The sequence below is a fragment of the Astatotilapia calliptera genome, chromosome 4, assembly GCF_900246225.1.
Source record: "Astatotilapia calliptera chromosome 4, fAstCal1.2, whole genome shotgun sequence".
Lineage (NCBI taxonomy): Eukaryota > Metazoa > Chordata > Actinopteri > Cichliformes > Cichlidae > Astatotilapia > Astatotilapia calliptera.
In genome coordinates this window covers 1,465,456-1,480,301 of record NC_039305.1, presented here as the reverse complement: position 1 = coordinate 1,480,301, position 14,846 = coordinate 1,465,456, and the positions used below count along the sequence as shown (strand labels likewise).

The window sequence follows — 14,846 nt, the reverse complement described above, 5'->3', positions numbered from 1 at the left end:
TCTTCATCTCTGACCCGGCATGTTCATAGAGATCAGCAGCTGTAAAAGTGACAACAGGATTGAACATCTGGATAAAGACGGCTGGCGATGAGGCTTCTTCGCAGAGTTTAGCTGATATTTCTCCTGCAGCTCGAGTCTATTCCTGTCTTTGGACCACAACAGTAGTCGCCTGCAGTTGGCTTAACATATTTATCAGTGTTACAGCCGGCTGTCAATAAAACTGCCTCCGTCTGTGTGAGATGTGCTGTTAGTGCCAAAATAAAACCGAGTTTCTGTCAAATGAAACACTGCATTTAATTTCAGGTCAGAGGATTATTGAACAAACTGCTGCAGCAGTTTGAGACATCCTTACTCGAGTCATCCAGAGACAGCTGAGGATGTTTTAAATAGCATAGGTTGGGGAAACAAAGTGTATAATTACAGTGCAGTTATTCAGAAAGGAGGAAAAGCTGGGCGAGGATAATAAGACCAAACAGAAGGAAGAGTCAAAGTGTTTTTTCCTCGTGGATTTTATTTTGTAATGAAATGCAGCTAACAGGGTGTGACTGGCCGTCTGTCTCTGTGTTCACCCTGCGGCACATGGGTAACCTGTCCAGGTGTGCGCCGCCGCTCACAGCTATGAGTGCTGGGACAGGCTCCACTGCTCACTGCCATTATTTTACCTGATGTAACCTGAAGCTCGTCACATTCAGTTCTTAGAAAGCAGCGCCGTGTGATGAGGTATCTCTGATAGATCGCAGGTACAATTCACTACAAAGAACCCTTAAAATGATCGTGTCTTCAGGGCCGTGACTGTCAGAGATTCTCCTCAAAATATGACGACAATTTCTCCTTTCATTGCCAGGAAGAAAAATCTGGGATAATTAGTCATGAACCGCCTAAAATCTGAGGCTCCCTTCAAATTCTTTTCATCTCCTGGTGGCTCAATTAAGTCCTGTGACAGCAGCAACACCTTTCCCGTGACTAATTTGTCAAACGCCTCGTGCTATTTCCTTTGAAATCTGACATCAAACGCACTCAAGTGTTCCTCAGGTGTTCATCACAACAGATCCATTCAGCTTTTATTCAGTTTTTCTGTGAGTCACTTCAAACAAATGAGTCCAAACGGATATCCAGACCCGGCTTCATGAATGTCTCCTTAAGGACACGTAAAGAAAGTCAGATCAGATGTTTGTGTGTCAGTCAGAGTTCATAATGCTCGCTCAGGTTTAGGAAACTGTTGGGTTAAACACTTATTCTGGGTCTGTAACTAACTGGGTTAACGAACCAAAGCAGGGACAATAAACCAGACTACTAATCCAAACTAACCCAAATTTAAACTCAACTAAACCAACTTAATAATATAACTGTAACCAAAGTAAACTCAATTAAACCCACATAAAGTTAAACCAATAAATCAAAGTTAATTATTATTAATCTAAATCTAATTCATCTGTATTTGAACCAATCTAGTTTAAACTAAAAAAACCACAATAAACGAAACAATCTGAATTTAAATGCTGTTAATGTGCTGAGATCAAAGCTCTCAGTGAGTAAACAGGTTTGTTTGTTTGTTTGTTTGTCTTCAGACTCTATGACGGTTCGGAGAGGAAAGAAGCTCAGCATCTCCATCCAGGAACACATGGCCATAGACGTTTGCCCCGGCCCCATCAGACCCATCCGCCAGATCTCCGCCTACTTCCCCCGCCTGTCCCCCACCTCCCCCACCCCCGTCTCCCCCAATCCCGCCGTGTCCCCGCCGCCGTCCCTCAGCCCCGGCTCGGTGGCCTCGGGAATGGGCGGGTCTCACCTCCTGTCTCCTCTGTTGGCCCAGGGCAGGCCCGGCGGGGGCGGGTCCCTATCCCTGACCAGCAGCGTGGACACGTCGGTGGAGATCAACAGCTCCGACAGCGACGACTGCAGTGAGCCTCGCTGTCGGCATGTGTCTGTGTGCGTGTGTCACCCTGCATCTGTACACATCTGTTTAACGTCACCCTGAGGCTGCTTCCTGCACGGCGCTCCGTCTCAAGTCTGTTTTCATACATTTCATGAGGCTCAAAAATATCGTGACTCGCCACTGTCACGGTCCCAGTGATGCTTTTGAGGTTTGGATTTGTTTTTGCTTCTCGGTTATCCACCGTTAGGCCTGTAACACAGCACAGAGGACCATCACAGCTGTCAGTCTACAGTTACCCTTCATTCATTTATATTTTGCAGGAAAATGGCTTCAAAATTGTATTCAAACATGCAAACACAACACTATAGAGAACAAAAGCCTGCAATGAGTTTGAAAGTGAATGCGTGTTGTGAGCAGCTTCATCCTCCAGCTCAGGCTCTGTCGGCTCGGTGAGGATCTCCAGATGTATCTCCAGGCTTCCTGGAGGACATCCAAAGCTCTTTTTGTATGTTTCTGCCTTTGCGCTGCTCCCTGTCAGGATGATCCCACTCATTGTTGCCCCTGTTGTTATTTTAATGAACACCGAAGCAGCTGAAACTCACGAACAACCCCTCTGCTACATACCTGACCAGATCAACACCCCTGCGTGGATGCACAGTAGTGCAGATAAAGCAGGGCTGAGAAACCTCTGCGTGACATCACAGCATGTTTTGGTTCTGTCAGATGGACTGAAATATTTTCTCCACGTCTCTTAAATCTCTTAATTCTCTCTCTGAAGAACAAATCTGGGGCTGAATTATTTCTCGTCTTTTTTAGTGAATCATGTTGTTTACTGGAGGCTGAAAGCCGGCTTAGGCTGGAACGAAAACAAATATTTTCATTGTGAATTTCCTTCAGACAACAGTGCTCAAGTCTCCTTTGGCTAACGTGCCGTAATCACCTTTTATGGAGATGTCGATGTGGGTTTGGGATGAAAGGTCACAGAGTCTGCAGAAGCACCACGAAGGTCGCTCGGAGTAACTGAGGGACCTAAAAACGCTGCAGCAGCTCCAGTCTGATCATTTCATGGATTTAACCAGCAGCAACCCTAACAGCCGTTCCTCCGCCGCTGCACCGTGGATGCATAATTCATGTGTTTGCAGCTCACACATACGTAACCAACACATTGACGCGTACGCCTCTCGTGCTGAAGCTCGGCCAGACTGCAGATGCTGAGCGTTTTTGGGGAGGCAGGTAAATGACGCGGCCGAAACACGTCAACTTCAGAGAGGGCTGAAATGTGACGGCACCGGCTCGTCTGGAGGAGCAGAAGGAGCGCGAGTGCGCCGATCCTCTCCTTCATCCTCTCCTTCATCGCCGCTTCAGTTACAACACGAGAATAAATTGTGATAAATGAGTCAGGCTGAATGCTCTCAGAGCTGCTGACATGTTTTCAAGCTCCGCTGTGATTCAGAAAGCAAAGACTAATTAGAGGTTTTTACCATTTTTATCCCCTCATTAACATATATTTGTTTTGCAGTCACCACTTGATGATTTTTTTGTGCTTTTTAATAACGAGGCGTCAGATTCATCAGAGCGGGGAAAGCCTGAGGGAGGAGCAGAGCGCCAAAGTTTGACAGGCCGTCTCCTCGAACAGAAACTCCAGGCTTTGATCAAACATAAAAGGAACTCTGGCTAACAAAGAACGCCTTCACAGGGGCGCTCCTTTGTGCACGCGTGATCCCTGCAGCCTCGGGCTTCGCTGCTGCAGAGCAATGATTCCTGCGCAGGACGGTCACAGGGCGTTTTGAGGTTTTGCTGACATGTTCCAGCCGTCGCTGCCTCGGGCTGCTGTAAGTCAATGTAGGTGGGTGGAAGCAGGAGTCTTTTTTATTTTTACTCAGTGTTCAGGACTGCAGTGGATTAAGCAGAGAGAGGACGACTATAGGATGGACTCAGAAAAGTGCATCCAACAGTCAGAAGCACTGATTTAAGTTTCTGAGGATGACGTCTGATGTTTTACTTACAGAAAAAAAGGCCAAAAGACTCGAAATACAGAAACTGAAGTCTGCTTCTGCCTCGAGATACTAAAAGACACACAGACTTAAAATACAGCATCATTACTAGGCTGCCTTTGTGGGACAGTTAGTTATCTTACACGATACAGAGTCGGGGCCACGAGATGCAAAGCTACCTGGATGTGACAGCGATCATGTCTTTGGGATGCAGAGTGAGCTATCAGATACAAACAGGACCTTATGAGATATAAAGTCATCATTAGCTGTTCTGTAAATGTGTCTCATAGTGTTGAGATGCTGAGTTTTACTCTTATACAGGACAGACGCTGAGACTAAATCAACAGGCTTCCATGTCTGTGTCTCACGCTGGATGGCAGTTGGTTTTCCCGCCTTTTTCTGTACCAACTGTGTGCAGTTAGCTGAGCTAATCCGGTCGTTCAGTCTGACGTCACTAGCCGTGTCTGGGCCTAAACTCCGCTGCAGGTCCATATATCAAACGATCACTATGGCATTACTGAGAGTTGAAAAACTGTCTAAAGTCTTTCATCTTTAATAAAATGATCAGCGTTCTGCTCTACCAGGTGTAACAACTGAGTTCAACATCCAGGCATCCATGAAAACGGAATTTATGACATTTAACGGAGTTAGAAGTTAGCAGGAAGTTAGCTCGCTAGCTTCTATCTAAATACAATATAGCATGTCCTGACTGCGGGGTTTTGGAAACAAATTAAAACGTACAGCTCTGTTATCACTTCCAACATTCAATTCAATTCAATTAAATTTTATTTATATAGCGCCAAATCACAACATAAGTCGCCTCAAGGTGCTTCATAGATACAGAGAAAAACCCAACAATCATATGACCCCCTATGAGCAGCACTTTGGCAACAGTGGGAAGGAAAAACTCCCTTTTAACAGGAAGAAACCTCCGGCAGAACCAGGCTCAGGGAGGGGCGGGGCCATCTGCTGCGACCGGTTGGGGTGAGAGAAGGAAGACAGGATAAAGACATGCTGTGGAAGAGAGACAGAGGTTAATAACAGATATTAACCTCTGTCAACATAAATGAAGACAGAAAACTAAACAGCAGTGACGTTTGTAGGGTTACTGAAGTTTGGCTAGCTGGTATATAATGATGTGCTACGTGACCGCTAGCGACACAGCTATGTTAGCATAATATAAACAAGCTAACTTTTTTTCCACTCGATAAAAGTTAACGTGAGTGTTCTCGGTGGTCAGGAACAAATGTAATCGCATGGCAGGATGCTGTAAAAGGACCAAACTTCAGCCAGGAGAACAACTGAGATAATCTATCCACAATACGAGGTTAGTCATTCATATACTGCTGCATGGGCGGTGCTGTAGTTACATCCTAAGGTTTTAAAAACTGAGCTTAAATAAATGATTAGCGGTAATAAAAGCCGAGGGAGGTCAACAGTGATCACTGACTGTTTTAGGAGCTTTTTGAGATCAAATAGAAGAAAATACAAAACATTAAACATGTTAACAACACAAAAGCCATATTAAACGCAGACTACTTCAGGCCTGGAAGTAGGATTCGTCACGTCATCACTTAACGACCGGATAAGTTAGCCACATCATCTTTGTACTGAAGACATAATCCAGCCTCTGAGGGATTTACTTAAGCTCAGATTCAAAGTTAGTTTTCCTCGTGTTTTCCTATTTTTTAAATGTTAAATTTTTTTCTCTATGTGGTCGATCGATTAGCAGCTTCTCCTCGAGAGATAGCGCCTCTGCCAAAAGTTGCGAAACAAACTCCCTCTGGGTCCTTCTATGCCCTCTGGTATTCCCGCGATTCTTACATTATTCCTCCTGGAGCGTGCCTCAAGATCTTCACATTTCTCATCTAACTTCTTTAACTCTGTAGACAAACGCTCCACAGTGGCCTTGAGAGTGCCAATGGTGTCAGAGTGGTTTGAGGCACAGGCCTGCAGTTCAGTTAAAGTGTTATCATGCCTGGCCACATCGCTTTTTATGTCCGAAATTGAGGCCTGGATGCTCTGGTTCAAGGATGATATCTCGCCTCTTATGGTGGTAGAAATCTCTAATATGCGAGTGTCCAGTGTAGCGCACAATTCAGACTTGATGGAATTTATCTCTGAACGTAAGCTAGTTATAGCGGTTAGTAGCGCTTTATTCGACGGCTCGCATTCATCCTTTTCCAGTGCAGGCGGGGGGTCCCCACCAGACCAGAGTCTGAAGAGGCTTCGAGGCCTACATCGCTCGCATCGTTCTTCTTAAGTTTGGGCTTCACCATTGTCGAGAGGCTCCATGAAATATATCCACAGTAATCAACAGGTTATTGATTTGGTGAAAAGATGGGTTTGACGTGCTTTTGAGAGCATTAAAAGATTTTCTTAAAGTCATTTTGACGAGGGACGTCTACACTCGCACATGCCTCACTAGCGCCCCCTATTTCTCATTTTTTTAAATCTTTTTTTGTTTGAATATTTTGCTTCTAGAAGTGTTCGCTATGTTGATCTGCGTATGAGTACTATCTACAAATAAAATATCTGAGATTCTCAATTCATGGGCAGCACAGTGGCCTCACAGCAAGGTCCTGAGTTCAGGCCGGGGTCTTTCTGTGCGGAGTTTGCATGTTTGTGTGGGTTCTGTCCGGGTACTCCGGCGTCCTCCCACAGTGCAAACACATGCAGTTAGTGGCCATAGGTGTGAATGTGAGTGTGAATGGTTGTCTGTGTGTGGCGACCTGTCCGGGGTGTATCCTCTAAGACAGCTGGGATAGGCTCCAGCTCCCCACGACCCTGCAAAAGGATACGAGCGGAAAAGAATGGATGGATTTTCAATTCAACTCACTTTATTTTATTGTCTTTATTGTCCCACAGGGGAAATTAGTTTAGCAGCAAAGGCAACAATAAGAATAAATAAAAGTGATGGTGATGATGAAATGAGCACGGGGCGACTGTGGCTCAGGGGGTTGGGAAGCGCATCTGAAGGTTGCCGGTTTGATTCCCGGGTCGTTGTGTCCTTGGGCAAGACACTTCACCTACCGCCTACTGGTGTTGGCCAAAGGGGCCGATGGCGCGATATGGCAGCCTCGCCTCTGTCAGTCTGCCCCAGGGCAGCTGTGGCTACACCTGTAGCCTCCACCAGTGTGTGAATGAATAGTGGAATTGTAAAGCGCCTTGGGTGCCTTGAAAAGTGCTGTATAAATCCAATCCATTATTATTATAAAAAGCCACACGACAGTTATTTGGATTATTTGCCATTAAGGAGACGAGTCGCAGTCGGGATAAAAGAAACCTGGAGTCTTTTTGGTCGACCTCGCAGGTGAAACTCGAAGGCAACGAGCGAGTCAAACTGAACACGAGCCTTCCTCAGCACGCGTTGTTAACTTATACATGGCCACAGGCCCTGACAGTTTTCTGGCAGTTTATAGCAAAACTCCCAACTGGTTCTTGTTCTTCAGAGTCATGTTACCAAACAGCGAATCGCAGGCTCACACTCTGCACAATCTCAGTATCTTTAATGACAGCGGCTGATGAGCTATAAGACTTCCCAAAATCAATAATCACGTCTTTTGATTTTGACGCCTTTAATGAAACGAAGGACTCATCACAACAACCCACAAAGTCCTGTACAACCTGCCCGTGGCCTGACTCGGTCCTGATCACTGTGTGTTGGGAGTTTACCTGATTACCTGAATTGAAACTGTGTAAAACTAAAACATTTTCATCAGAAGACTGAAATGTACGGAGCCCCTCTGACGACATGGTCCAAAAAATAAATAAATTGTGGCCATGAAATACTATTTCGTGAGCATGAAATGCTAATTTGTGGGCACGAAACACTTGACCCAGGCCCTTGCAGTTGGTTGACAATAAAATCCAGGTCCTACGTACATCTGTAAAGCAACTGGGCTCGCAGTATCCTGTTTAAATGTCTCTCCGTAATAATGGTTCCTTGCATTGCAGGCTTTTCAAAATGCATTTGTAGCTCATCCCCAGCCTAAAATAAAACTTCATCATACTGTCTCTGTCGACGGTGCATAGGTTTAGCCTACTCTCATGCTTATGTCTCTACGCAGCTGTCCAGGAATTGTATCAATATGATGTGCGCAGGTTATCTGTTTCGTTGCCACGTTAGACCTATTTCGTGTCCTCGAAATAGTATTTCGTGGCCACAATTTATTTCTTTTTTCGACCATGTCATCAGAGGGGCTCCATAGAAATGAACTTAATGCCAAAATCACGCCTTTGTGTTTGATTTTCTTTTTCTTTGTGTTACTGTGACTGCCATCTCGTCCTGTGGCCTCTGCAGTCATTTTCATGTCTTTCTGTCATTTGAACATTAAAATGTTCAGTCACAGCGGCCCTGAGCCGCGAGGTTCACTCAGTGAAGAAGAAAAACCAGGACGTGGCAGAGGCCGCTCTCGTTCACCGTGCAGCAGAGTAACGTAGCCGTTCGTCCGCTACACACAGCAGCTCAGAGTTAGCGTATGAGTGCGGTTAGTTATGTAAGCAGTGATGTGTTAGTGTGAATCATACGTGTTATCTGAGCGAGCGTGTGTGCCCTGTTACACGTGCACGGCTGTGAATGTTTGCTCTTCTTTGTAGGAAGACTGTGAGTCACGTGCGCTCTCCTCCGAATTGGATTCCCATCTTCTGATTGCATGACATGCCTGACATGTTTCTCTGTTCTCTTGCATGCTTTCAATTAAATCTAACAGTTTTGATCTCTTGCGCTTGTTGACGCGAGGCTTGTAATCATGTTTTCTTTCATGAATCATGGATGTTGTCTGTTTCCTCCCTCTGCCTGCGATGATTCCCCAGCTGCTCTGGGAACGCTGGAGTTCGAGCTGAGGTACGAGCAGAGCTCCAACAAGCTGCACTGCACCGTGCTGCGGGCCAAGGTGAGGACGCTCTGCAGACACCGACACGCTCTTCTTCTCTGTTTTCATGCAACAGGAAGCATACAGCCCATATGGAGTAAAACCGATCAGCTGATTTACGCTGTGCAGTAACTTCAGTATATTTCATAAACCTTCATATCAGGAATGAAAGACACGTTTAAGGAGGATCCCAGGATTTTAAAGAAAAATCCGCCCTGAGCCCTTCACGTGAAAATCACTTTGTTTAGCTTTTTTAAGACAAGTTATAATCCAATAAGAGTAATAATAATAATAATCATGATATATGAGAAAGTTGCATAAAGCAGATTAAACACAGGGAACTATGTTATATAATAATAATTAAAGTCTGCTCTCAGCTGTGGATTTTCACCACTCATCATAAATTAAATCTGCTCTAGTTTCATGAACTGCTACGAATTAGATTCCCTCCACAGAGTGAAGAATAATGAAGGCTGTGCTGTCAAAGATAAATATGAGCTCTAATAGTATTTCTGTGCAAATTCAGATTTATTGAGCTACTTGGACCCGTGGGTCTGCTGCACAGATTGTTATTTGGTCAGTAAATTTCACTCACACACTTTTATTCGTCTGGGTGCTGCTGCTGAGGAGCGAGAGTAATCTCTGATTATGGATCTGAGGAAGCTGCAGGAAAACGATGCGTGCATCCTCAGCTCGTCGTTGACCCAGTAACAGTCCCAGAGCAGGTGTCAGGAGTCAGGAGGAGGTGAGATAAGAGGCGGCCGAGCCTCGGGCTGGAGACCCGTGTTTGGTGTGAAGAGCAGGCGTTGAGCTGGAGTCACCAAAGTGATGCTGATGGGCGTGCCGTGTGCTATATCCAGCAAACAGCCTAAAGTGAGATGAAACATATGACGTTTTCTGCTGTTTTACATCAGGATGCATTTGGTTTCACTGAGGTTTTACCTCAAAGTGTCATTATGAAAAACAACGTGTAATTCGTCCCTTTTAAAACTGTTCCTCAGGTTATCTGACATTTTGTTTGAATATCAGCAGCGATACACATCACTACAAACATCAGACTGACAGACTAAACGTACTACTCCGCTGGCACCAGGTACAAGCGTCGCCCACTTTAACCAAAATACCTCCTCGTAGGCGTTTTGCATAATTGTCCAGCCGTGTCTGACATCGGCTCGCTGAAATCTTTGACCTCTCTTCTTTTTAAAATCCCTTCAGCTGCAAAATGTTTGAAGGTTTTTCTCCTTCACACCACGTGGGATTCATTCCTGGCTTTAAAGCCATCACATCACACCATTTCCTGTTTTTGAGTCGTTCCTCTGAGTTATTTGAGCGCCACAGACAGTCCTGCTTAAAGCCCGGGAGGACAGGCCAGGAAAGGATGCATATTGTTGTGTATTTATGGAGAATCTGGCTCTTCACCAAAGATCACTCCTCCTTATGGTAGACGTGTGACGGCCTGCCTGTACCTGGCACAGGTTACACCGCACCTTGTTTTGGGTTCTCATCCGTCAGGCTTGCTCGGAGAATCATCTCACAGCTCACCATGACTGTTCACAGATGTTACAAAAGATGGCGTCGCCTCTGCGTCTGACTGCGACAGCTGTAATTCTTACTAATGTCAAACAGGAGGCGACTCTGTCAGATGCAAAAAGATTCCTGGTTGTGCAGAAGACACATGACTTCCTCTGTGACCTCAGTAAACACTCTCCTGATGGGTTTATGGGCTCGGTCACAAGTCTGAATAAAACATTGAATGCATTTTGTAAATTATGGTCCTTCTGAGAGTGAGAGAAGAATCATCCAGCTCTGTCTAACGAGCCATCAATCACAATCGCTACGAGCATCTGGTACTCCTGGTTTCGCACATCTTACACCAAGACAGTGATTTCAGACTCTCGGCTTGAGACGTCATGAAGAGAGAGCTGAAGCTGAAAGACATCCCCACCCTCAGCACGAGCCCACAGAGAGGGAGCAAACTTATCTGGGTCCAGCTTGTGGCAGAAGATGGGAAAAATCAGGAATATTTATTAAAACTCTTATTCTCTATTTTATTCTCTTCCTGATAACTACTGCGCTCAGTGTGGCCAAACCACCCCATCCAACAGCTCCACCTTTGATCCATGTATCCAGAGCGGGGTGTTCCTAAAGATCTGACAGCTGCTAATCTACACCACCTTTTTCAGAATGCAGATGGACCAACAGCAGCTCCGTGAGGATGAAGTGGAGTTACTGCAGACGTCCCAGCAGAAACTTTTTGGTGCTGATTTTACTGAAACATCAACAAGCATCAGCTTTACAGGGCTAAAGAACCAAAATCTGCAGTTCCTCTAACGTCCACTAGAGGCTCCAACACTTTATAGCCTGGCTCCATGTTTGCATTATTAGGGGCGTGGCCTCTGTAGCTGACACAGGTGGCTGTAGCTGTCTGCTAGCTTCATCTGACCTGAACCTCCAGTCTGTGTTTGTGCTGTTGGAGCCTTCAAATTATAATAATGACATTATTTGACCCGTAATATGGCAGCTGCGAGGTTATTGTACTAACTGTTCAAGAAGCCTGAGCTCCAGGTGTGCTGAGTGGAATTCTAGTATTTTACTTGCATGTTACTGGGATATAACACTCCACCCTCTATGAAGCTTTATAAAGTGGGATTTGCAAACCACAGTAGGCTGTGGAGTCCAGGAAGTGATGGGTCGGTGTTTGATGAATTCAGACATCAACAAAAAATGTCTATGAAGTTTTAGGTGTTTATAAAAAAAGTGGATCTAAAGAGTTATTTTCAGGGAGGAAAGAAATGAAAGGTTATTTTTGTCTGTCTCAGAGAACCTCTGAGAGGCGTCTCCCATCATTACAAACACAAATATGATGGAGACGTGTTTGTTTGCTGTCGCCGTGCGCACACTGCTGAGGCTGTTCAGCATTGCTAACCTGCACAAACGCAGCATATATTAAAGAGATTTCTCCTCCCTGCATGTTGGCGTGTGCTGCATGCACCGCTGTCTCAGTGTGCATGCACAGATCCAGAGTGTGGGGAGCTGAACCTGCTCTGACTGCAGCCCGTCGTCTCTTTACAGCCTCCGTTTGTCTCCCTCTTGTTGTTTGTGACACTTAAATTGGACTCTGCTGTGACAGCTTGATCTGAATTATGGCGCAGTCGCTTCACCTCCTGCCTTTACCTTGTTTATCTGTCCAGAGACCGTTTGTTTGAAGCAGGTTTGTTTCGTCCCCTCGGGCTGCTGGCTTTATATTTCACAGTGAGAATAAACTCTTTGTTCTCATTAAATAAACAACTCAAAAGTGTTTGTATTTCACAAAAAGCTTTTCATTAGTCACACCAAAGTTAGCTTCAAAGAACCAGAAACAGATTTCAGCAAATTCAAAAAACGGCATTTTTTCTACTCGGCTCTCTGCCCGTGTTACACATGAGGACACGAGTGCACCTCTCACAAACTGTTTCCCCGACAAATTTCCAAATGTCCCAGTTTTATTTCACTTTGCACAGGAACAAAAACCAGGAGAACGATGCTAACGGTCGTCCTTTGTGCTACGAGCTGCAGCGGTTCTCACACACGTCTCCTCACCAGTCCTGAGCATCTCTGAAGCTCCTCCAGGTTTGATGGTGTTTTCACCATCAGTGGGGCTGAAGCCCATCAGTAACCGTCACTTTGGTCTTCTGGAGGTTGTTCTTCACCACAAGACCAACGTGATGACCAAACGCACGTTTCTGGTTGTCGTGCTGGAAGGCAAAGCCATGACCCTGGCACGAGAAAGATAACCGCTGTTTGTTTATCTGAACTCTTTCATTTCTTAGACGAGCTGGAAGTTTCCCTTCTGCCACATGCGTATGTTTGAAGGTTCAGGGGGCACCGTGTGATGCCTGAATCCGAGTGCTTAAATCTAACTGGGGATGTTTAATCGCTTCCTGTAACAAACCAACAAATGAAAAGGAAATGAAAAAGTAAAAGCATCACAAAAACAACAGATTCAGCTTTGTTTAATGTACACGGAGGAAGCTAACTTTAGGTCATAATGAACTACAGTCGAATTCTGAACACTTAATACAAATGAAAAGAATCTGGTCCCATTACTGAATCACACTTCGTGCTCCACAGCTGGTGACAGAAAGTTGTTGGAGCTCAAAGCTGTTCCTGCCATGTATGGTTTGTGTCCTGAAGCTGCAAAGTCTTCAGATTTTAATGAAGCAGAGATCAACACGAGCCGCTTCGAGCACAGAGGCAAAGTCCTCTCCTTCCCTCTTAGATCACCGTGACATTGATGCAGTCGGCGCTGCTCTCGCTCTGCAGTGCAACACTAATAGAAACACATGTGAGAATGAAATTGCTTCATTTCGTGAGGGATGGGAGATAATCTGAGCACCTGCTGTATCCTTTGTTTCCTCTGCTGTTTTCTTAATTTGAGTACCTACTTGAATGTCGGTGATTTCCCTCCTGGCATCGACTCATTTCTGCAGCAGATGAAGGAGCAGTTTCAGATTCGAGCAGGTGGATTAACTCGGCGCTCCCTGCTGTGTGCACACATTTCTTTCTGCAGGGACGAGGGAAAGCTCAGAATTTTTTAACACCTTTAACATCAGCAAATAAAAGACACGCCTGGTAACCGCTGCCAGAAACGTTCAGCAGAATAATCCACCAATTCTAAGGTTAAATATTTGAAGAAGCAGCTTTTTGTGCGGGCAGTGAATCCACATTATTCAAACACGATCCAGCTCTGACCCGATGTTGCCGTGGACACGGGACCTCTGGCGGGTGCAGCGAGTCGCTCTTGTAGGTTTATACATGTGAACATTAACACTGTTCGACCGTGGCTCAGGGGGTTGGGAAGCGCATCTGTAACCGGAAGGTCGGCGGTTCGATCCCCGGGCTCTCTGTCCTGGTCGTTGTGTCCTTGGGCAAGACACTTTACCTGCCGCCTACTGGTGTTGGCCAGAGGGGCCGATGGCGTGATATGGCAGCCTCGCTTCTGTCAGTCTGCCCCAGGGCAGCTGTGGCTACAACTGTAGCTGCCTCCACCAGTGTGTGAATGTGAGAGTGAATGAATAGTGGCATTGTAAAGCGCTTTGGGTGCCTTGAAAAGCGCTATATAAATCCAATCCATTATTATTATTATTATTAGAGGAACTGCAGGTTTTTCAGCTTCAGCTGCTGGAGCCCAAACTCAAAGCTGTAGGAGAGTCAGACACAAACGCCATGCGTCCACGTGAACGACTGTGGCTGAACCAACTAACTGCTCACACCATTCAAATGAAACTGGATGTCTGACACTGATGAACAAAAGTACATGTAATTGAAACTCGAGGTATCATAGCTGTCACTTGTGACACTGGATTGTATTTCAGGTAGATGTGGAAGGTCAGATTCTGTGTGGTGCCTCGGTCTCATTAAAAATGCTGTGGGTGGGGGTGGAGGGGAATATGCACAGAAGGAGAAATCGCTTCGTCTGCCGGCACTGCAAATGTCAAAGCTGTTGAAAGAGATTTAGGAGCAATTTGTCACGATGATCTGCTCCCACTGATGAGGTCAAGAGATTCAAATCAAGTGTTTCATCTGCCCGTGTGGAAAAATCATCTGTCCTGTCGCCTCTTTTCGTTTTTATACTCCTGAGATGTGAACAGCCGGAGAAGATGTGGAGAAAATGTCAGGAATCACAGGTTATAGCGGCTGGATTTATAGTAAAGTGGGAATTCTTGGTTTTGGGTTCCTGTTCTGATTCTGTATTTATTCTAATGATACGTTCCAGGTGACATATTTCACTTCCTCTCTTAACTTTATTATTATGATAGTTTTTATAACCTTTCCTGGGTTAGTCTCACGGTTCATGTAGAGGATAGCTGTACCTGCCGTGACGTTCCTCTCGCCATCTTCGTGATTGTAATCTGGATGCAATGAAACATCAAATAATAATAATGATATGCTCACTTGCTTCTGTTATCTGCAGGGTCTGAAGCCGATGGACTTCAACGGTTTAGCTGACCCGTACGTCAAACTGCACCTGCTGCCCGGAGCCTGTAAGGTGAGAGACCGTTCATAACCACAGAGGGTTGGTGTGACAGAGCGGGACGCTGGGATTGGGCAGGATGGAGGCAG

The 14,846-nt window shown here is 45.5% G+C and overlaps 1 protein-coding gene across 2 annotated transcripts in view; it reads left to right on the top strand.

The window, feature by feature from the left end:
• doc2a (double C2-like domains, alpha) overlaps positions 1-14,846 on the top strand; it is a 70,851-nt gene that overhangs the window by 11,061 nt on the left and 44,944 nt on the right. Inside the window, exons 2-4 of one of the 2 annotated variants that reach the window (XM_026163880.1) lie at positions 1,569-1,901; positions 8,686-8,765; positions 14,698-14,772. In XM_026163880.1, coding sequence (XP_026019665.1) covers positions 1,574-1,901; positions 8,686-8,765; positions 14,698-14,772 — 483 coding nt within the window. In that variant the 5' untranslated portion in view covers positions 1,569-1,573. The remainder of the gene's footprint in view (positions 1-1,568; positions 1,902-8,685; positions 8,766-14,697; positions 14,773-14,846) is intronic. The other variant, XM_026163881.1, reaches the window with a different exon arrangement.